The 25070-nt window shown below is 37.9% G+C and overlaps 1 protein-coding gene across 1 annotated transcript; it reads right to left on the bottom strand.

The window, feature by feature from the left end:
• Nucleotides 1–1697: 1697 nt before the first annotated feature.
• LOC132703349 (proteasome adapter and scaffold protein ECM29) lies at nt 1698–25070 on the bottom strand. The gene is made up of 26 exons (XM_060672541.1): nt 24955–25070; nt 24722–24849; nt 24548–24664; nt 24225–24493; nt 23908–24174; nt 23582–23845; nt 23298–23521; nt 22135–22348; nt 21861–22080; nt 20746–20941; nt 20355–20690; nt 18364–18578; nt 17559–17660; nt 16908–17151; nt 16777–16857; nt 15577–15751; nt 12871–13159; nt 9435–9677; nt 8950–9071; nt 8668–8890; nt 6612–6768; nt 6394–6552; nt 6062–6339; nt 5128–5291; nt 4113–4642; nt 1698–2035 (listed from the first exon to the last, which is right to left on the bottom strand). The coding sequence occupies exons 1-26, from the start codon at nt 24977–24979 to the stop codon at nt 1836–1838; spliced, it is 5442 nt and encodes a 1813-aa protein (XP_060528524.1). The 5' UTR covers nt 24980–25070; the 3' UTR covers nt 1698–1835.

Here is a 25070-nt window from a genome sequence, read left to right as displayed (position 1 = left end):
ATAAAACCTGGTTCGTCACTTATGATACTCATTACTAAGTGTAGAACAAACGCGCCATCAAAAAGAGGTAAAAGAATAACTATTTTGCATGCTGGCTCTAAAGATGGTTGGATTCCAAAACGACTTTCTCTGCCTGCGAAAAATATTAAAGATTCTTCTCTGGATTACCATGAAGACACCACCGCTGAGTTATTTGAAAGTTGGTTCAACAACAAACCATGCAAACAAACAATGCAAGTTATCACAGTAGACAGTTGACTGAAACCCCTTCCTCATGTGACACAAAAGCAACAATCCAAAACTACATGTATAATAACGACATTTATTTTCACGAAGATTATACCAAAAAGCAATTAATTGGGGTTCTACAAAGCTTGAACCTACAAAAGGAATAATTATGCAAAAAATCTAGGTCATACAGTTTGAAGGCTTCCACCTTACCACTGTATATTTAATCCCATTGAAGATGTTTGGCACCAACTGAAATCTGCCATTCGTCGTAACAATGTTTTTCCCCGTGTTAATTCTAATGTCCTCAAACTTATAGAAACCGAAGTTTTTAACATCCCTCCACAAAGTTGGGCAAATTCTGTTAACCATATAGAAAAAGCAGAACAATCGAAAATCCATATTGTAAATAATAATTACAACAGTGTTTCTTCAATAATATAAGTGTTTCCTCAATCACTCAATATTTATTGAATTTTTCTTTTCTATAAATGGTCTGTATCTCACTTTGCGGCGACGTCGCGACCCATGCCGTGAACGTCTACCCCGTAACGCTACAAAATTGTTACTAGCCTAGCAGAAACGTAGACCTTGTCGGTTTGGCGTACAACGCCCTGTTGTCACATTGACTGAAATGTCCGGCATGTTTAAGATACACAAAATTAAAAAGAAATTTACATAATTTTGAACTCAACAAACAGTGATACTGATATATGTGAATAATTTTAAGTAATTTAAGTAGATAATAAAAATAATTTGTAATTTTATTTTAGATTTAAACATAAATACATCCATAAATACCAAATAATTTAATTCTAAGCAAAGTATCAAAGTGTTCGTATCAGTTAGTCACTTTCTTATATCTATGAACAGACTTTATTTGCCCTTACCCTTTGAACTATCTCGTGAAAACAGCCTCGCAGAGTCAAAGCTCGAGAATCAGGTACCTAAATACATACTTACTGGAATGATTACAGTCATATACCTCAGTAATAGCGTATATTGCAATTTAGATGAAACTCTTAAGAACGCTTCTACTTATTCGAAAATAACCCGCAGCATCAACGCTTAATCAAATTTATAACGGCGTTAAATTTCCACAAATATTCGTTACGGTTCATCTCAGGCAGGACCTACTTAATGCTGTTGGGATGGGTTTTACCAAGGTCCTGCGAAGGTCTGCGGCTAAGGTACTGATACTTGAAACGTCAAAGCAATAGATGCACTATATTTTTGGTCGTATTATAATAAATTAATAACCACTTGCCAGGGCCGGACAGCAACCAATTTTTTTTTTTTGGAAAAATGCATGCTTTTTACGAAACAGACAAAAAAAATGCATTTTGCAGGATACAGGCACGATAGAAGATACCAACGGGGTGTCGATGTACGACCGTTCCGTAGACACCGAAGTTACTGACCTAGTAAAAGATTTGCGATTAAACGCCGGTTAAGATGAAAACGCGAAGACCGAGCGAAAACGATATTTATTTCGATAAAACCCGTTCGGGCGTCGGACGCGTCGCGGCGCCACGTAAAATCACAATCGTATCGAAAATAAGAAAAATACTTTAAAAAAAACTTCCATTTGCGACAAACGAAACGTCTCAGTTCAGCAATTTCTTGATATCGGTAACGCGGGACCTGATTTCCGGCTGCCTGTCGTTTTCCAAATCCGGCAACGCCGCGTCGAACGTCTCCCTCAAACGACCGAGTTCGACGTCTAGCCGTTTGTCCTTCAACCTCGTGCACAGACAGAACACGACGTTCAGCGCCTCCTTCTTCATTTTCGTGTGCTTCGAGATGCCTGAAATATCATATATGGAGAAAAAAAAACGCTTTGTTTCTCAACAAAACCGCTTAAAAATTAACTTTATGGGTTGTCCGCTAGATGTCGCAAGGGTCATGTCGTTTTTTTTATGATAAACCGTGAAAAGTAATCTATTATTAATTAGAGTTTGAACTTTATTGACATTTTTAATTGTGTCAGTTTAGATTATATCGCTGCTCCGGCAGAACAGTGAACGAACCGCAAAAAGCATAATTTTTCAGAAGCAAAAAACCAAAATGAAACTTTGTCCTCTCGACATCAACTGACCTAGTATTTTAAATGGAACACCCTGTATATTTCAATTTCTTAAGACATTCCTATTCGAATTTTGCCTTTTTTAGGCAGAGGATAGGTTAAGTGGTTTTTTTTTCATATTTTTGAATGCCCCACATAAAATTGTGTTGTGACGCTACTGATACAGGTATTGCAACGAAAATTTAACCACAGATAAAGGAAATGATCCATTTCTCAATCAGTTTGACAGATGACAGCTTATACAGGGTGTTCCAAATAGGTGGTGCCGTTTTGGCGAATTCAATTGAGAAAATGTCAAGATTTTCAACCCTATATTTTTATTCAGATATCAATTTTACGACAAAAAATAAGGTAAGTTTGTAATTAATCTTATATTTAAATTTTACTTACTTTTTGAGTTATTCGAGGTTTAAGATAACACCCGTATAAATTCTCGTTGAATTTAACGCTGCCCACATTAGGTCACTTTTTTCAATATTATGTATTTTTTAAATTTTAAATAAAATTTTATAATATTTCAGAAGCAGGAATAAAACCTATTGCTAACAAGACAGAGAAAAATCGACTCTATACTATTAATTTTTTTTTTCAAAAAAGTTGTTATTAATTTATTAACAGACAATTTTGTCAAACTCTTGACTGGAACCTTCGTCACTCCACTAACACACAATAACGCGTTTTACCACAAACCGAAACTCAATGTTACGTACTCGACGCGCGTTTCGCCAACTCAGTTGGCATCTTCAGGAGAAGATTAAAAAAAAAGTACGTAAAATTGAGTTTCGGTTTGCGGTAAAACGCGTTATTGTGTGTTAGACAATTTTGTTAAAAATTATTAATAATAGGTAGTGTGTTTTTTTTTTAATAAGAATAGTTTATTATTTATCTTTTTGTTAGGATGTTATGTTATTTCATTAAAACTGTTAAAGTAACACGATTGCTTTCGAAAAATCGTCACTGGGACGCGCAAGTTCGTAGCGCTTAAAGCGAAGCAGCATTGTATTTTGAATAGAGGGCGATATTGTTTTTCTATCGTGATCCTGCGGACCACTATGGAACTTTCGCAAAATCGATATAATTTTATTGCACATACACCCTGTATAAAGTCTTGGAAAAATTATTTTTTTCTCGATACCCGGCAAGTGCGTTCTTAAATTTTTAAAAATACTTCCGGACCCCCCAGCCCCCCCAAGTTTCAATAGGCTTCATTACGGAGCTAAGCTCTATGCATCTGTCAAATTTTAAGTGGATGGCTTCAAATTTCGGACACTTATCGTGTTTCATAGCAATGTCCAAAAAACAGTCGAAAATCTAAAAAAAAAAGATGGACGCCTTGGTTTGATCAGACTCATTTTTTACTGATTTGTGAACCTCGTGCACGGCTTAAAAGGAGCCAGATTTAAAGATCGTGCTGCAAACCGTTCAAAAGATATAGCCACACGGTTTACACTGAAAAGTAACTAATTTCTCTACATGGTCATATTAACGATGTTATTATGACCATGTATGCTGTTAACAAAATATATTTTATTTTTAGACACTTTACCACCCTGTACGTCAAAATTTAAGACGTTTAAGACGTATGTTTATATGAAGTGTTCTTTTTAAAATGGACCCGAAAATCTCCCTCTCATTGACATTCATTTACAAAACACCCTGTATATTTCAAAATAATCTCAAACTATTTCTTTCAGATTTATCTGTTCTGGTTGTTGCATTTTTTTGACACTCTCTTTGGATACCCTGTATATAGCTAAAGCCCGCCAAATTCGCAAGAAAACCGTAACCGACAACTTACTCAACGAATACTTCACCGCTTCCAAAATGGCGTCCTCGATGTCGGCCAGACGTTTCGTCTCGCCGCTCGTTAGACCGCCATCTTTCTTCAGCAGTATCAACTTGTCGACGAAACCGTACAACGCGGACATCATACTGACTTGCACGGTCCTGGTGACGCAAGGCAAGGTGTCCCTGATATGGTCCGCGAACATGCCGCCATATTTCTCCTGGGTGTCGGTCCCGTTCGCGGGCCACGCCTTGCCCAACGTTTCGTAACTGGTTTCCTTCAGTCTGATAAAGTTCTCGCGGTACTTGGACGTTTCTTCTGCCCCCGGGTCGTCTTCTTCCGGTTTAACGTCCACCCTGCTCAGCACCGGCTGGATGATATGGTAGACCCGTTCGAACGCGTCCATTTCGAACGAGGTCAACACCTCGCCCAGACATTCGAGGGCGCTTTTCTTATACAGAATCTCGTCCTTCTTGCTCTCCTTCAATATGGCGTCCACTATCTCCGACGGGTTCACCTCGTTGTCCGCTTTTATCGCGTCCCTGCATCATTTATTTTATTTATCTATTGATTAATTAATTAATAGATAAAGATAAGAATTAAACAAAACATGTTTTTTTTTAAATTGTGCAAAAATTTGAAAAACAACTCCGCCCCGTCTTTGACGGCCATTTCAAGCGGATCGGAGTCCATTATTACAAGGGTTTTACAGAGCAAATTATAACTAACACCAACGATCTTATAAATAAAGTAACGGAGATGTTACAGAACTTGCAACGGTTTTCTTCTAAAACCTCAAGCTGCGAAAAATATTAGTTGGGGATAAAACCTATAAAAACCATTTAAGAGCTAAATCTAATTATTTAATTTACAGTAAAACGCAAAAATGAACGACGTCCGCGATGTGAAATGAAACCACAAGAGAGAAAATTACTATTCGACGACTCTTGAAAAAACTTGGTATGCGTTTGATAACCCCTAATTTTAAACCTATCACCGATGTTGGTGCCTATCGAAGGAAACTCACTTGCAATTCGAGCAAATACTAGTCAGCGCCTTCAGCAGCTTATCTTTACCGCTCCACGTGCGGCCTGACAGTCCGGTCAGCAGTATTTTCAAGAGGGCGTTGCGGTGCTCCGATTCCATGCCGGTACCCAACTTGTTTGCCACCGTAGCGACCGCGTTCGCAGCCTAAATGAACCATTTTTTCCTTAGTCTCTAATATCACAAAGATTTCCTTGGTTTGTCTGCTTTAGCGCATATAGTATGTGCACGAATGAAGTAGACAAGAGATTAAAAAATATACCACTCCATAACTTTTTGTTTTTAAAAATATCAAGGTAAACAGAAAAACAAAATGTAGGGTTAGTAGCGAAGTTTTCTTTCCAAGTGACGTATCAGTTTTCTAACATATAAACCTACGTCATATTTATATATATATATATACGTTTGTTCAAAAATTTGACCGTTATAAGAAAAATATGTTCCCGACAAGCATTTTTCAACTAAGGTGAGAAGGTTTGGTTATAGATTCTCGGACTTTAAAATATCTATGTAAAAAGGTATGCCGGAACCATAATGTTTTAAATGAAGAAAATAAGGCAAACATATTAGGACTCTATGAGGCACATCCAGGTTCCTCTATTACTAGACTATACGAAGGGACAGGTTTTTCTCGGGGATCAATCCACTCAATGTCAAAAGAGGATGCAGTTTTTTTTTGAAAAATATTTTATGGACTGATGAAAGTTCGTTCACTACAAGAAAGGGTTGTAATAGACAAAATACGCGATATTGATCTTTAAATAATCCTAGACAAATAAACGAAATAAAAACTAAGGGGAATTAAACAATTAATGCATGGTGTGGTGTCATAGTAATCTTGTTTTTAGTTATAATTATGGCGCAATAAATGTAAGCGCCATTTTGAACGGAACTCGTTTTTGGAAAATAAAACGAACCTGAGCTTTGGTCGTCCACGACGCAGATTCCAGCCCGTTCCTCAGCACCTCGCATATCCTGCCGATGTGCTGCCTGATCCCGGCCTCGGTCCCGGGACTATGTTCCGACCAGATCTCGGTCCACGTGTCCAAAGTGTTCTCGGTCTCTGACGTTTTCTCCGCGTGCATCGCGAAGAACACCAGCGGCAGGATCACTTCCGAATGCGCCTTCAACACCTCCTGGTTGTGAATGCCTATCGATTGGACCGTCTGGGCGCAGGCGGATCGGATCGTGTCATCTGGATCCCAAAAAAATTAATGAAACCACCGTTGGGACGAAGCCCCACGCGCACCTTCTCTCTCCAGGTACCAATCTCGCAGTTTATCGAACAGTTTCTCCAAACTGGACTCCCTGGCGGAACCCACCAGGTGACCAATGGCGGAAGCGTAGTGCTTCCTTACCGCTGCATTCCTATCGGTCAGACCGTTAACCAGTGCAGCGAGGAACTTGCCTGAAAGGTCGGTGACGCTTCAAAAATGGCGGAATGGGGGCGGGGCCCCGAGTACTTACCGGCGTAGGGCTGCACGTCCTTGCCCAACTGTACCACCAGCATCGTGATGAAATGAGCGCACGCGATTCGCGTCCCCAAGCCCACCGATCCTTTCATAAGGTCGATCGTCTTGGGCACCAATTCTTCCAGAATGGAATTATCAGCATATTGCAAACTCTGCATATAACACAAGCACATCAAAGTTATATTTTTTAAATTCAACGCCCTGTATAATAATGTCATAGAAAGGCCGGTTTACGCTGATTTCAAAAATGTATAGCAAGCCATGGTTAAGGCCAGAATTAGCCAACAATAAAATCGTCATTTAGATGACCGGGCGTCATCATGGCGTCACACCAACGGTCTTTGGTTAATTACCACGAATTATCGTTCAAAATTCGATAAAAGGTTAGTGTTTTCACGTGACGAAATAATGACAATTGAAAACATTACTATTTTATCCATCCAAGCGTCAAAATAAAACAAAAGACTAGAAGCTGGCGTGACGCCACGATAATGCACGGCCAACTAATTGACGATTTTATGTTTGGCGAATTCTGGATTTGATGTAAAAATTACTACAACCTTTTTTTTTTTGAAATCAGCGTAAAATGTATACAAATATGTGATATTAAATCTACATGTTAAACTCTACAACTTTTGTAGGTTAATCGCATCGCCAGCCAGCCTGTCCATGGCCCATGGTACGATTCTTAGCTGACGCCATACAGGTACGAGGGCAGCGCAAAGATTTCCCGGCCTGAATATGAAAGAAACAAAGTAGAGTAACAATTTTTTTATTAATTAATCCCCCTTAACTTCAATACACTTATTACATCTCTTTATTAACAACTCAATCCCTTTAAAAAAATATTCTTTTGGTTTGTCTGCAAAATGAGCTAAAACAACCTCTTTTAAGTCAACTTTGTCGATAAACCGCCGATACTGGAGCTACATCTATGTCAGGCCGGGAAATTTTGTCCAAGTATGTCCCAAGGTCATTGCTTAAAATCGAGATTTTTATTCTCGCGCATGCGCGCGTTGGACGTTTAAAGTTTGAAATGAAAAAAATTGAGTTGCGCACATTTTAAAGGCACCAATTTTTGTCTAAAGAATAATAACTGTTCTTTTTAACAATTGCATAAAATTCATTGTTGGTGGTCGATATAATGCGCAACCCTCTTGTTTCTAAAAGGAAAAAAATTCCAAAGTTATTAAAGTTCTTTTGCTCCTCCTTACGACTTAATGATTCCTTCAATACGTTAAAAGCGCCAAATCAGCTTTAATTTTTCTGCCGTTAACTAAAGACTAGTCGCAGAGTGCGCGACCTAAGCAAAAAAGCAAAGTATTTCAATTTGTATATCTAGTGTATTATCTACGTCAGCTACCCGCTAACAGATGGCATTAGATGTAACTGCCTCCTGGGTTCGAGAAAGGTCAGGTTGTGCCTAGTCCATTCCGTTCAATGGTTTATGCACATCTTGAGAGGTTTTCTCTAGCGTGGATCAGCGAGATACTTTTGAGGTGTTGAGTTTTTACTCGCGGATTGAATAAAAACAATAAAATGCCATTAATAAAAAGAATCATCATCGACGGAAAAAAGTTTTTTTTTTCTAAATCCTTTTGATTCCGACGTTAAAATTGCCCCGGAGTCCAAATGCAAATTATTTTTTTACACTGAGGTGATATGATTAAAAACAAATAACAAAATTCATCTTGGTTGGAATTTTATGAGACTATTACAATGTGATAATTTGCATCGTAGGTTGTTTTCCGTAATCGATGAGAAAACGTTTTCCACAAAAAGTGTTTACAAATCGAAATTAACCAAGGAGGAGTCTTTTGTTTTACTGCGGTCAGTGGAATATTTTCAATCATTTATTAGTTATTAATATGCTTAATGCATATAATGTTGTCCGGGGACACTATTAACACTTCTAAGGCAGATGTTTATCTATCTATACTTTTAAGTTTGGTCCTTAAGGCTACTTTAAAATCTGTTATATTATTGAGAGTAGTTTGTGCTAGATCTGGAATATTATATTATTATGATTACTATAATTTTGAATTTTTCACCTTTGAGACTGTATCCATGGTAAAATGCGATTTGGCCATCGAGGCCCTCGCGTTGTCTATCGCCTCCTGCATGTGCGTCTGATTACCCATCATCGTGCTCAAGTAGGACAGCTTCACGGACTCGAGCTCCCCCGTCGCCTGAAGCAGGGCCGGAATAAGCTTGGCCAGGAATGGTTTGAGTTGCTTTCCCGCAGAATTTACCAGCTCAGATACCGTACTGAGGCTAAAAGAGACACTCGCATCTAGAGAGGGTTGGTCGTTCAGCGCTGCGACGCTACTGACCTAATTAGACGAATTTCCGTCACGGTATGGGTGATTCCCACGTTCAGCAACGACGGCAAAATCGCTTCCACCATTTTAACGCCGGCCTTGCCCTGACTTATGTCGCAACCCCTTATGCACAACTGAAATCAAACGACCTTTGCAAAAGTCACTACTCGCTTAAACGGTGAACTCTGCTCATAGATATAAGAAAGTGACTAACTGATACGAACACTTAGATACTTTGCTTAGAATTTAATTATTTGGTATTTATGTATGTATTTATGTTTAAATCTAAAATAAAATTACAAATTATTTTTATTACCTACTTAAATTATTTAAAATGATTCACATAATATATCAGTACCACTATCGCTATATTTGCAATATGGATATACGATTGTTCAGCTTTTTCTATATGTTTAACAGAATGTTAATGACCAGCCTTGAATAATCCCATTCAAAAGCAAATGATCACTTGCTGATGTCTATGAACAACGCGTCACCTTGCTCAAAACTCTAGTGGTCTTGGTGGCGGCCAACCTGGTGGCTTCGTGGTGATCGTCCATCACCCTGAACAACTTGGTCCATATTTCGTCCATGGAATCGACCGCGTCGTGGATAGACCTATTCGCCGAACCCTTGAGGAAGTCTTGCAAAGCGAGACAGCACGACTGACGGACCCTGTATTGGGAGGAATTGAGGTTATCTAGGAGGTCTTTGAGTATTTCGTTGTAATACTCGTCGAGCTAAAACAAACAGTTTACCTATTAATTAAAAAAAAGTGAGAATTAGGTCATTTGGTACTGGTGCGTGCGCAGTTTTAGTTTGATAAGATTTAATGTTGATACTTTGTTGAGTTTGTTCTTGTTGCCTCACTCAAGAAGTCAAGCTAAGTCTCAATCTGCGATTAGTCCAAGTATGTCCATCTTTTATTATTATTATAACATATTATTTTCTAGTAAAAACAATAGAATCAAAATTTTTTATTTATTGAAAAAAGGCAATATATAATATCGTTGTTTTAAGAGATGAACGAATTTGCTATGTCGCGTCCCGTGAATTTCAGAGATTACATGTTTTGAAAGCTAGAAAGTGAAAAGTTTGTGTTCATATTTAGTTTTGCTATTTATCATTTAAATCTGTTTTTTTTAAAAACAAAAATTCCTTGTCAGCATAATATTTAAGGTTTTTCTTTTCTAAATGTTAAAACATTTAGAAAGTTTAATATCTGAAAAATACATGAAAATGTTTAAACATTTAGAAAGTTTAATATCTGAAAAATACATGAAAATATAAATATCGACGAATCGACCCCAAAAAAATCCCTTTTATTGTCTAAATATTAACATTTAATCCCCGATACTTGTCTTTCTGTGACATTTTATGACACCATATAAATTTTAATGTATTTTCTTTAGTATTTTGAGATGTATAGAAGGATTGATACAATATTTATAATAAATAATTAATAAATATTTAAAAGATAGGCATGTAAAAGCCTGGTTTTAAACCGGCCGTTATTTTTAACTTGTAGTTAAAAGAATTTTTGTTCTGAAAGGTAAAACCCTTAACTCTCAATCGCAGAGTCTAGCGGTATCTTCACTAAATTATTTTCAACAAGAAAAAGGTAATAAAGGATCTTTACTACCACTGTTCGCTCTCCAAGAGGTTTGTACAGCTAATGAAATCGCAGATATCATTTGATTAGTAATTCCTTCTAATTTTTCAGCGGGTGGGCCACTGGCCTTTCAAGGGAAGCCAGTTATTGTCGCTCATGCAGGCAGTGAAAAAAGAGTTGATGTTGGATGATGCTCCGCTATTTTATCAGTATAGTACAAGTTCTTGTAAATAAGAGATTAGCGACTGATTGGTTAAATACAAAACTGAATTTCAACCAACATTAACAAAACCAGAATTATGTGATAAATTAAATCATCAGAAGTCATGGTCATGAAGTACTTCGTAGCCCTCCATAAGAGTTTGTATTCAATTCGATTGAATTAATATGGTCCCATGCTAAACAATATTATGATAGACATATCGGTCATAGTGATGAAAATGTTTAAACTATGTTAAGTCAGGCTCTGTTACAAGTTACACCCAAGGTTTGGCAAGCATTGTGTGGAACAAACTAATAAAACTATTTTAGAGTGGTTTAACAAAACCATTTTTAAATATAGCCCAAAATAATTTCACTGGATTCAGGAAGTGATACTGAAAGTGAACTTAGTGACTGAGCTTTAATGAAAAAATTGAAAGAACGAATCAATTAATGGGGTACCTAATAACTAAAAGTAATGTGGTATTCCCATGTAAAATGAAGAAAACTTACCGCATAATATATTTTGATTTTGAACTGAGGTGGCTTTTACTTGATGAAAATCCATTTATAAAAATAAATAAGAATTAAAAGTTCAGATTTTCACGAAATTATATATTATGACATGACAATTGTTTCGACAACACCGGGTCTTTATAAAAAAAAAAAGAAAAAAAATTAAAAAATATATATAATTTTTATTTATTTATTTATTTATTTTTTTTTGATAAAGATACGGTGTTGTCGAAACAATTGTCATGTCATAATATATAATTTCGTGAAAATCTGAACTTTAAGTTCTTATTTATTTTTATTTTGATTTTTATATAATTTATTTGTGTTCTTATTCAACTATCTCTCTTCTGTATCTCACAAAAACTAATTCTAAGATCAGCAAATTTTTACTGATTAAAAATGTCCAAAAATATTCCATCATAACTATGAATCTGTAATAAATAACTTACAAATCTTGGATAATAATATTAATAATAATAATAAAGATTTTCAGCCCAAAAGTAATTTAAATTCATTAATAGTATATTATGCAACAAGTGCGGTAAACGGCATTCGACTCACGAGTTTATTTGACACGAGCGGAGCGCAGCGGAGCGAGTTTTTAATAAACGAGTGACTTAAAAAGTTTACCGAACATGTTGCATACTATAATTTTTCTACGACCCTTACTTTTTGGGTACATTTTCGCCAAACAACACGAATACATTCACTAAAATAACCGTCATAACTGACAAACGTCAAAATTCAAGTCCCGGAAATGTCCGAAGTGGCTCGGATCCGTGGGAAACGAAACTGACGTGGTAAAGTGACGCTTCCCGCACGCTAGATCGGTGTGTAATTAGGTATTTTATGCAGCTAAAAATTATTATAATCAAAATAAACCTTAACCTAACATTACCTACTAGTCTCCGTCGTCATCGGTCATAACATAACCTCACGACCTTACTCACCTTATCACCGAAGTACGTCCATTTATTAGTTCATACAATTTATGATTTATATGTCATCTTTCGTGCTTTTCACCATATTTTACAATATGCGTTAAACTTTCGAGTCAAGACAAAAATACAATACTATTAACTTGTGCTGCGCATTGGTGCACAGTGTTAAGTAGCTAGTCTAACAGTTCTAGAAACGAAAATATTGAACTAGACAGTGAACACGACCCTAACAGCAGGGCAGCAGATTTTCCATAGAGAAGTTTATAAAAGTTTATGAGGTCTCGCATCCTATGACGCACTGATATCGGCTCCATATTCAGCATAATCTGTAAGCTATTTGGGTTTTAAAAATTTTATGCTTGACCAGAGGAAGAAGATAATACTACCAACTAACTAACCAAAAGTATATTAACAGTATTATCAATATGATTAGACCAACTTTGACCAATTTTGTAGACATAGTTTTTTTTTATCATTAATAGTAAGGCTTAATTTCAGGTTGATAGCAAAAACAAGCAAAGACATTTATAAAGTTTATAAACAGGAGAGGCCCAAAGTGCGATCCCTGTGGCACCCCGGACATTATATAGTAGAATTTTCTTATTTATTCCGAAATATTACGTCAGTTCAAGTAAGACAATAGCGTGGGAAACCCATATTTACCATTTTCTGTGGCTCGGACACGAGCACCCGCCATATGTTCTGCATCGAGGCCTGTATACCGGGCGTCGGGTCGTATTGGTAACGATATAGTTTCGGAATTATGGCGGCCATGTGCGCTTTCAAATCTTCCCCGCATTTCTCGGCTATGCTCGAGAAGCCGAACGCCGCCCCCTTTTTCGAATTCCAAATAGCGTTGTGATTAGCTAAGTGCATAAACTGATATATCAGGTCCGGCTTGTTCAAGTCCGATGCTAACGAGCACAGCTCCTTGTAAGTAGTCAGGTTGCCCCTAAAACAAAAACATAGACCCGATTTACGCAAGTACCGACTAGCTGACTAGATTTTGGGTGGAAAATAAACATAGATTTCTCATGAATCATATTTGGAATTGTGCTGAATACAAATGGGAACAAGGTGGAAGCAATTTTAAGATGCAGATACAGAATAGTCTTTGTTTTGGTCTATTTCTCCAAGTTTTAATATTATGGGGTATTTTAAGAAAACTAGCAATAATTTAATAAAAAAGTCAGTGTACTGAGTAACCTGACTAGTTTCAGTCGGCGATCTTCTAACTTTCTGCTTCAATTCATCAACAACCGACGCCAACCAATAGTATTACAGTAGCTTGTGACAAAAAAAAACAATTTCTATCAGAGAAATAAATAGATTGCGACATATTAAAATAGATGACATGTGTGTGGGTTGTTATATTTGATATTTTCATAGGTCTGATGATGCCATTTTATACGAAATATGTGACCCTTTTTTTAAATTAAATTTATGTTTTGGTTAGTTCAGAATAATACTGTAAAATTCGTTTTGGTTTCTTGTTACTTTTGAAAAATCGATGAAATCCAATTTTTCGAAAGGCGCTTGGCAACAAAGCTAATATCTCGGCAACGGTAGGTCCTAGGGGACCATCACTAGTACAGAAATGATCAGCGTCGAAAAAAAAAATATTTTTTCTGTTCTCCGTTATCCGTTCTCTGTTTCTCTGTAGAACTGGCATTAATTGGCTATATGTTTTGAACGTTTTGCAGCATGGCCTTCAAATTTGGCTCCTTTCTAAACCGTGCGCGAGCACCACAAGCCAGTAAAAAATGAGTCTGATCAAACCAAGGCGTCCATCTTCTTTTTAGATTTTGGGCTGTTTTTTAGAAATTGCTATGAAACACGATAAGTGTCCGAAATTTGAAGCCATCCACTTGAAATTTGACAGATATATAGGGCTTAGCTCCGTATCGAAGCCTATTGAAACTGGGGGGGGGCTGGGGGGTCGGGAAGTATTTTTAAAAATTTAAAAACCGCATTTGCAGGGTACCGAGAAAAAAATCATTTCTCCAAGATGGTATATGCGATGAAAAAAATTCTTTAACCAAACGACGCGCAAAATCCGGGCCAAAAACCTTTATTCTTGATGATTTTTTAAAAATGTACAGAGTGCGTCGGTAATTTGCAAAAAACTGAAAATTGAGGTCCCTTTATATAGATAACTGACCATAACTAGAAGGCTGTGATTCCGTTGTCAGTTTCATTTTCATTTCTATATAGCCCGTATGGACAGCTAAAACTTTGGTATTTGAAGTTTTCACATATTGTCCAGGGTGTTCGGAATATTCTGTGCTATATTCTAAAACGTCATAGGTGTCTCAAATATGTAATCATCGACTTCAAATTTGGCAAGGAAGTAAAAGTCCGTACGCACATCTAAACAGTACATATTCAGCGTAGCAAAATGTCACAAAATATATACATATTTTTTAAATCTGAAAAATTTTCTTTGATTATTTTGTCGTCCAGAAAAACATGATTTTCTCAAAAACTATTCATCCGATCGGCAAAATTTTAGAGCCAGAAAGTGTAGGAGATCCGCGGCTATGACTTTTATTTTAGGCATTTTTTCGATTATATACAGGGTTTTTCAATTGTGGACAAAAATCTAAAAGTACGTGAAAATTGTACTTTTTGGGAATAAATTATTAAGCGCAAATCATAATTCGTAACAAAATATGGCCAATCGGATCAAACAGGGTTATAGACCGCATGAAGAGTCACAATTTTTGTATTTGCGATTTTCGTCTATCACATGCGCTGCTCGGGATATTTGAAAAAATCCCTATGAAAATCGCCGATTCTCGCCCTCAATCTAGACGCGATGACGTCATTTAATATTACGGCGGACTGCATAGTTTCGGAAAGAAATTATTTTCTCGAAAACCATTTACTCCATGGAAAAAATTGTTGGACTGGGAAATGTTTGAGATCCAGTGCTAAAACCTCTATTTGCAGCGTTTTTTCAATTATGTACAGGGTGTGTCGATTATGGACAAAAAATCGAAAAAAACCCTGAAAATTGCCGTTTTCGTGGGTACATTATTCGTCTATCATACAGGGTGCGCGAGATATTAAAAAAAAAAACATTACAAATACCTGTTATTTGTACAAATTACAACATTTATCAAAGTTTGCCGTCACTTTGAAGTTCGGCGAGACTAAAAAGATGCTTTATACAGGGTGTATGCTTAATAAAATTACATCGATTTTGCGAAAGTTCCATAGTGGTCCGCAGGAGCACTATAGAAAAACAATGTGTCCCTGCAGGACAAGAAACCGCGACGCGCCTTCTTCGGGCTACAAACTTGCCTCACCCAGCGACGATTTTTCGAAAGCAATCTTGTTATACCTATATCTTAGAACATAGCTCACCCTGTGGGGGCGGTTCCCAATTGGCCCTCCTCGAATAATTTCGTATCGCTGGTTACTTGAGAGACGTTCCTAGTGCCCGAGGTAAGTTGCTTCACGAGGGCGGTTAGCAAGTCTTGAGACTTGTATGTGTCGTAGAGGACGCACAGGCCCTTGGAAGCGGCGTCCTGCACTATGTCTAGAGGGCAAATTTTAATCTTTTTTTAATGGCAATCACAGCGTGTATAAAGGAAACCCTCTAAGTAGTAGGTATTGGTTACTTCGGCGTCCTTCGTCTACTAACTACTAACCAAAGTTCTGCCGCTCATACACAGATGGCAGCAGAAAGTCTCCGCGAAGAACGAGGGATGCAAAAGTCAGCAATTCTCACTACTCGTCGGTATACAACTGATGAAACGTCTATTGCTGATGATACGGATGTAATTCCGTTTGTGTTCACTCTCTTGGGAGAGTGACGTGGTTTCAAGTGAAGTAAAAAGAGATAGAGCAGCCCGTCAAAATGAATATTGCCCAAAATTTGAAAACTTTTGAATGAAATATTATAAAACTAGCAGTACCATTTACAAATCTTGCTGACGTTTCGCCAATCATCATTTTAATTTCTTCAGAGTTTAACTGAAACTGCTTATATATTATAAGGGGCATGAACATTGTCTTGGATGACTGATTCCCACATTGGTAAACCATATCGTCAACTTAATTAAAAAGAAGAGCTTTTCATGACCGGACATGCATAAAATCATTAGATACAATGTTCCCCCTCCTTTAGCTCCGCCCTCCTCAAACAATATATAAGTTAAATTCTGAAGAAGCCATCAGGAAGATTGCCGAGAAGTCGGCTAGTTTGATTTCTAAACCAACGACGCAGAAGGAACCCAGAAGATTTGTTATAGCCTGTGCAAGTTTCTTTGAAAAACTTCGATATTTACATATTGGACGTCTTACAAAACTTGCAACACCAATGGTCTTCTCATAAAACTATAAAAGTTGATTGAGTTGAGCTGTCAAAAATGTTAGTGGAGGTGGCAATTTTATTAGCGTATTAGTTGTTTGGGTTTTTGATAGATGATTACTTGGGGTAACCACGTCAATTGATAAAATTAGAAAACTAATCTACAAATTTTATGAATCCAGATCCTATCCCAAAAAATTTAAAACTGGAAGAAAAATCCTAAAACGGACTAAAAAAAATCCGTCGCTTACCGTTATTTTGCGAAAGGAAATCCATGAAGGTGTTCTGCAGGGCGGGTATCTGCTTAGAAATGGGACCCCTGTCCCCGCAACCTACAAACAATTTACTTTATTCGTTAAATAATCACGAGAAGGCTTGGTACCCTTAATTAAGGCCAGGAGCCAAATGCAAGACGCCTGTTTCGAATTCGGATGCGTTTGCTTGGCCAACGAGAACAGTTCGTTTAGTAACCAATCGAGATCGTCGTCGGGCATGGGACCGACGTCGTCGGGGGCGTAGTCTTGTGGTGACGTGTCCCACCCGTTCCTCGCCTCGGGCGACCACACACTCTGACAGCACATTACCAACGATTCGCCGATGGTAAAATGAACTTCCACGTCTTTGGTCTAAAAAATGGGCCGAAATTTCTCATTATCTTGATTACGTTTCAGTTGAGCGAGAGACAGACAAAACCATATTGAATTAACTTTATGGGTTGTCCGCTAGATGTCATTTTTAAAGATCAGGCAGGAGTGGGAGCGTAAAATGTGTTTTAGTTTGAATTGTGAACAATGAAAATCAATCTAAGATTAATTAGCGTTATAACAGTTTTGATGAAATATTATTTGAATTTTATTGGCAATATTTTTAACTGTCAAATTAAATAGTAATTCTCGACCTATCATTGTCGGAGGAGTGACTTTAGATAATGTAGATTGCTCCATAAACCGTATAATTTTTGTTACGTTTGCATATCAAATAGTACATTCTCGGTTTTTCATATTTTATTCGAACAATTATATAAGCAACTCACCTCTTTGGCAGTATCCAACAGCCCTTGCAGCACCTCCCTGGTATGGGGAAACCGTTCCCCGACACAAAGCAAACCCAACGACTTTGCCGCCCTTTCCCTAACCTAAAAACATTTTCAACTTTTAACGCCAAGCAATGTGAAATGTTTTAATTTTGTTTTGGAGGGGGGGGGAATGGAAAACAAAATGTCACGCACCTCTCAAAAACTGATTTTCAGAAAACAAACATGTATTTTGTCAAATTATCAAATAAATCTTCTGAATTCCTCCTGCGTCGATTTTTTATAAAGCAAACTTGTCACACACTACACTCCAGAAAATAAGAAACAGTCAAAACAGCCGGTTGCAAAATAAGAAGCAACTCCATTGGTTACCTTGAAAAGGGTAAGACTATCAATACTACGCAGAGTTATCGCAATGTTTGAAGCACGAGGTGCAAATTAAATGCCCTCATTTAGCAAAGAAAAAAATGTTGTTTCTTCACGATAACGCAACACCGTATTGTGGAATTGTGGAATTAATGCCACAACCTCCTTACTCGCCAGACTTAGCGCCCATTGACTATTACTTGTTTCCTAACCTCAAAAAATGGATTGGCGGTAAAAGATGTAAGAAGAACAAAGAAGTTATTGAAGCTGTAAATCAGTGTTCTAATGAATCTATGTTTAGATGTAACTCCCGTATGAGAAATGCATTTAGTGTTGAAAATGTTAAAAAATAAAGCAAAAAAAAAAACATTATTCATATTTTCTATAGTTTCAAAAGATGATATAAGAAATATCGCCAAATGTCTAAGCCTACGCTTACCTTTGCGGACAATTTGTTATTATTCATGACATCCAACAACCTCTCGACGATGTCGATCTTCGTCACGCCATCTATAGCCGGCTTTTTTGCGTCCGGGCTGCCAACCTTAACCGGCTTACCGTCGTCCAACGGCAAACCGGCAACCCTGGCGACGAGGCCCAAGGTCGTGCAGGCAGCACCAACCAGAAACTGATTGGCGTGCTTCAAAAACGGCACTGAAACTAAATAGGTTAAAAAAGAAACAAAACGGCGCACGCTGAGGTATTAACAATATATGACTGACCGAAAACGTAAGAAATCAAGTGTGCCGTGGATTTTAAAAATACTCGTAAGCAATATTTGTTTAATCTGCCTTATTAAGCATTTGTTTATGTGATTATTATTAAAGATACGACTTAGTGCAAGTATGAAATCAATTCAGAGGTTTTGTGTGTAAATATATAATTTATACTCGACACGATGGCCTTATACATAAAAACTGGCTCTCTATTTAAGACGGAGGAGCACACAAAATACGCAAGAAAGGATTAATAGTTGATAGACAAGGAACAGAAATGGTTAACAATGTCTAGCAATTTACGAAAATGGAAGCAGAGAAAGGAATAACTATTCCACTCAAAGAAAAGAGTGAAGAAAAGTGAATGTTCATCGATTTTCGAAAATAAAATCTGCGCTCGTATAAAAATTTAATATCTCGGTAACGGTAAGTCCTACTGGATCGCCGTTGGTACAGAAATGATCACCGTCGAAAAAAAATTTTTTTTTTATCCGTTCTCCGTCCTGGTTCTGGTTTTGCCCGAATAACTTTCGAACCGTTGGAGCTACAAAATAGAAATTTGCTTCCTTTTTAACACTCCGCGAGGCACATAATCTTATAAGAAATAGCCCTGATCCGACGCCGGTATCCATCTTTTTTTCGCGATTTTCGACTTTTTTTTGGACCTTGCTATGAAACACAATAGGTGTCCGAAATTTGAAGCAATCGACTTCATATTTGGCACATATATGCAGCTTTGCCTCGTGTATTGAAAATGGGGGGGGGGGCTGGGGGGTCGGGAAGTATTCTAAAAAAATAAAAAATCGCGTGTGCAAGGGTCTAGAAAAAACATCATTTTTCAAAAACTGTTTACGAGACCAAAAAAATTCTTGAACCAGAAGAAGTAGAAGATACGGCTCTATAAACTTTTATTGGCGACAATTTTTCAAGAATATACAGGTTGTGCCGCAAATTCAAAAAAAACTGAAAAATGGGTCCCCCTATTATTGAAAATTGGCAATAATTTCAAATCTGTGTTTTGGATGTAAATTTCTTTTACCTGACGATATAGCCCTTATAGAAAGCTTAAAATTTTGTATTTGCGGTTTTCAAGTATTGTACAGGGTATTCGCGATATTCCGTGCAATATTAAAAAACATAATAAGTACTCTAAATTTGCAGCTACCGATTAGACTTAGGAGAGAAGTAGAAGTCTGGACCCGAATTTACACTCTTTAAATTGGGAGCAATAAAATAACGCGAAGTATTTTTTTTAATTTTTAATATTTTTTTTGGATCGAGATCGGAAAAATTTTACATCCGTAATACGTGGGAGACCCGGCCCTATAACTTTTGTTTTACGCATTTTTTGCATTATATACAAGGTGTTTTAGTTATAGTTAATATTACCACGTACTGCATGGTTTCAGAATACAAGTAGTTTTTTGAAAACCATTTACTCGATTGGAAAAATTCGGATACCAGGAAACTAAGGCGGTCCAGGACAATATCCTCTATTTCGATCATTGTTGGAATTATATACAGGGTAAGTGTGCCGTAACTTTGAAGTTCGACGAGATGTGAAGGACACTTTATACAGGGTGTATTCACAATCAAATTATATCGATAAAAAAAAAACACAAAAAATTTGAACAATTAATAGGAGTTTTGAAAAGCAATTTCGATCAGAAATTAATATCAAAAATGCCGCAATGTGCGGCGACGCGAAACTGACCCGTTTCGAAGATAAACTTTTTGACCAGATCCCGCTTCTGATTAGAGATGTCGCGTCTGCTTTTCAAGAGGTGCGTCTCCAAACACGAGCCCACGGCCAACAAGGCTCCCTGTTGCGCTTCCAAACTTTTCGAGGTCACCTGATTTAGCAAGGAACCGACGGCGATGTCCAGATCAGAGTCTGGAAGTACCAACGCGTACAAAACCGCGCAACATTCTCTAAGCTCCTCCCTCGTCGAACTCAGCTGGTCGCGTATCCACGTCAAGTCGTTTGACATTAGTCGTAGTTGAGGTACGCTGCCGACCAACTCGATCGTCGAACAGAAACTTTCTAAGGCTAAAAAGAGACAAATCTTACGGGGAAAAGGAAAAAACCACCGGCGGGATAGTACCTGGATTGGCCAAAAGCAACTTCCTCAACAAAGAACCATATTGGCTTAGGGCGTTTGCCCTTTCGCCGTTTCCGGCGTAAACGTCCCGCAAATGTTTGGTAATTATCGGCGTATACTGGCAGGGGTGCCTCAAAACCTCCCTAGTTAGCGGGACGTCTAGGGTATTGATCAAGCACAGGCGCAAATAGAGCACAATCTATTGCGACACAAAACTAGCTGTTAAATACGTCATTGTTGTTCGCGTTATACGTGCCGGGTAGATTTAAACCAACCAGAAATGATCCCTGATCCGATTAAAATTAATTAATTAATTAAGACCGTGGAGCTTGCTGACGTTTCGCCAAATATACTGCCGGCTTCTTCAGAGAGACAGAGACCTGTATCGCGGTTTATGTTATTAGGGGTGTTTGATGATTTCGACAGATTCTCGAATTTCTTTTGGGTAGAAGAAAGGACTTAATGAGATTAACATCTGGTGTTCTGTTCGGTTATGACGTTCAAAAACTGCAGACATGTGATGTTCTTTTAGTCTGTATTCTTTACCACAGCTGCAAGGTATACTGTGAACACTTTCACGGATCGTAGATGTTGGGAGATTTTTGGACAAGTCAAGAAGAATGATGAATGAGAATTTTTTGAAAAACAGATTACAAAGAAAATTGCATTTTTCACTCTAAATTTCACGAAATAAATAGATAGATATGTTCGATCTAACACCGAAACTGCATTATCCTCAATCTTCCAGAGTTCTCTAATCTCCAAATGTCAATTCCACAATCAAATTAAAAAATAACAACAATCTTTCCTGTCTAGGCATTTTTATTAATCGAACACCAGAGTTATTCCGTAAGAATCTTGATCCATTTGTTGCCAAATTAGCGCTTTAAATTTTGCCATTTTGACGCATTTAATTATTAAATAGACACTTTTTCAAAATCCTCGTCATAGCCGAATGATACGAGCAATTTTACCCAATCCAGTGTGAAATGTAAGAAAGAAGAACACTTTTTCCAGTAATAAAACGGTTTTAGGCAGTTCAATTTACGAATAAACGAATGGCATTGTGCGACACCATATCCGCATCGTAAAAGGGAGGGGACACACAGGACACTAACCTCGGCGTACGTGCGAACGTCAAACGGCAACGCGTGGTTGCCAAAGTTCACCACTTTCGATTTGTCCGCCATGTTCGCGTCGGCCTCGTTGACGACGTGCTTCGTCAGTTCCTCGAACGATAACGTGACGCCTTTCGAACCATCCTTAGCGAAATCTATGTCGTTCTTTCTCGCCGTCCCATAAATCGCCTTGAAGGCCTCCGAAGACACGTCGCCGGCACTAAAAGGATGCAAGTACAACCACTTAAAACCACCTCGCGTCCGACCGTCTTACCTGTCGCCGGTCGCAACCAGCAATAGAAACTTGGAAGGCACGTGGCTTGGGGGGAAAATAGTCGCCAGGGTTCGCACGCCGACGAACCTCACCACGGGTTCGTGGGAGTTCATTTTAACCTTCACCAGGGCGAACAGTATGTCGAGGCGGCCGTCCTTGTCGCATTCCTTGCTAAAGATGTCGTGTTTGTACGCCTGGATTAGACTTAACAGGCCTGGAAATTAAATTCGAATGGTCCCAGACCTCCTCAATGGGTCAAAAGCACATTTTTGCGCACGGTAGTTCAAACGCCACACGATTTCATCATTCCGTGGTTGCCGGGTTTTGTTCGGTAGTTCAAATGTACCATGTCGTTAGTATAGTGCTTTCACAGATAAATGAGCAATGTAAAATATGTAGTGCAGGGTCAAAATGCGGAAAGAAATGAAACAACTTAGAGTTAAAAGTTTAACAAATGCAAATCAACAAATTCGATAACTACCTTACTAAACATTACTCCAAATTTATCTATAGGTAATGTCCTAAGCACAAGCTACTAAACACGAAAAAGAAAGACGTTCCTATTTCTATTAGATTATTTATTATTATTATTTAGTTTCGCATTGAAAGAAGAGTGACGCAATTCAAAAATCTCATTTTAAACTTTCAAGTAATTATAATTCCCATCGCTTAGTTGTAACATTCAATTTGATTACAAAAATAAGTGGATTATTATTAGAAGTCTACTAAAATTCATTCGCAAAAAGAATTTTAGAAGTGACAGTAAAGAAAAAAAAAATTACAACATTCTTTTTAAACGTGTCTCCTTGCTGCAAAAAAAAAAATTCGAAAACAGGCCTCCAAAAAGGACACAAAAATTATTGCAAAACGTTTATTTATATTTTTGCCGTTGAAAAAATGAACAACAATTTTTTTAATTATGTGTATAATAATAGTCAGGTCCGTCCCTCAATATATAAATAAATTAAACAAGAAGGTACACTTTCCGCGAGAAATTAAGATTAAATTTTAAAAAATAAAAACTCCTGATATAATACTTTTCTTTCTTTTCAGATAATCACTTTATATAAATTTTAAAATAAATTTACGACTGCAGGTGGGACCCTTTTTTTATTGCAATCATTAGGCAATTTGTCTATGAAAGCACTATATCCGGTAATTACCTTCGCGTATTTGAATCTTCATTTCCTGAGCGGCAGTTTCCAGGTTGGTAAAGTAGAGCTCCAGTATTCCGACATCGTGGAACACTACTTCCGGGAACTTCTGAGCAAGCTTCCCGGTAACGATATAAGCCTGACTTTGGTGCACCTCTTCCCCCTCCTTGACAAGCTTTTGCAAACCCGCGAGCAGTACGGGAGCTACTTTACCCACCGAGTCGCCAACCGCACTGCAAGCACATCGCGAAAGTTAAAAAATCAGCCTCAAATAATTTGACAGCACTGCTTACTATCTTATCAGGTTATCGGTGAAGTTTAAGGCGAGAGTTTTAAGTCTCGTATTGGTGTTTTCCCCGTACAAAGAATTAAATATCACTTGTATGCTGGCCGGGAAAGTGAAAGCCGCGCCAGTAACTTTGCATAAATAAGTGAGAAGCTTTAACCTAATCCTGGTGTTGGCCGGCACTTTCACTTGTTCTGGTTTGGAGGGTTTTGTACCCAAGAACAGTGTGAAAAGGGGCTGGGATATGGTGGGCAAGCTCCAATCTACTGATCTAAAAACAGAAAAACCCCACTTTTTGCATCTCTGGGCGGCTAACACCAACGCTTGTAATACCCCACAACTTTTTTCAATTCCATATCTGCCAAGTTGGCCACCCCGAATCTAGTATCTGCTGCAGCCACCACCAAATGTATCAAGATGTCTTCGTTTTTGAACACACCATAAGCCAGGAATTTCACAATTCCGAGCTTAATTTCTTCCAAATCCTCGGGTTTCATTGGGTTATTGGCTGTAACCCTCTTATAAGAAGCTTCGCTCATACCGGCCGGTACAGGCAATGAAACACCAGGCGCCGAGTCGTTAGTTTGTAAAGACACGGCACTGAAAACAACCAGAAACTTCTAAAACTCTCAACCCATACAATTTTTTACCTGTAAGGCAATAAGAGCATGTCCAACAAAATCTCAAGCAGGTGCTTGGAAATATGCGGTTTCTCATGCAAACCGAACAGTGTGGAAATTTTTTCGGGCTCCGTCGGAACCTTAACTTTCCCCAAAAGGGGCACCAGTAGCAAAAGCAGACTGTCCAGGTGAGACACGGGTTTGTTTTCTAGGGCGCTCAACACCGTGGGCACTAACTCGGCTTGTTTTTCAATTGGCAAGCGCGGGAAACCCAATTTGAGGTATATAATAGTGAAATTCTACAAAGAAAAAGAAGCGATAGTGATTGGCAAAAGTTTATATTTAGCGCCTACTGTAACAAAAGAAGTGGCCGAAGGATCCTGGTATTGGGTAAGCAGTGCCTCTACAGGCAGCTGGACCTGGGGTCGTGTCTTTACTCGCTTGTTTATATGAATCAACAGTTCCATAACCTAGAGGATACGAACCTTGGATGATACAGTTTACCATTATGAAAAATTATTAATTACTTTTTTACGCACGCCCTGTTGCGAAGATAACTTTAAAAGTACCGGTGGCAAGAATTTGCAAAGCACATTCTGCAGCTGTTCATCGGTTTCCGCGGCGCCTAGTCGCAGAAACACCCTTTCCAGAAGCACTGAAACAATGATTCGTGTTAATAATTTATAACCGGTTCGGTGCTTACAATCATCTACGCCATTTACTTTACCAGTAATAAATTTAAAAGGGACATCAAACTTACTCAATTCATCTACTGCTTGAGCCATAATTTTAAATTGCACCGCATATACCTATTTTTTAAAATTTTGCAATGCAATGATACTGTTATTCGCAATCTGACAGTCATACTAGGTTAGG

This window comes from Cylas formicarius, unplaced genomic scaffold (genome assembly GCF_029955315.1).
Source record: "Cylas formicarius isolate icCylForm1 unplaced genomic scaffold, icCylForm1.1 PGA_scaffold_6__28_contigs__length_40554024, whole genome shotgun sequence".
NCBI classification, from domain to species: Eukaryota; Metazoa; Arthropoda; class Insecta; order Coleoptera; family Brentidae; genus Cylas; species Cylas formicarius.
The sequence above is the reverse complement of the archived record's forward strand: the minus strand, read 5'-3'. Positions and strand labels throughout refer to the sequence as shown.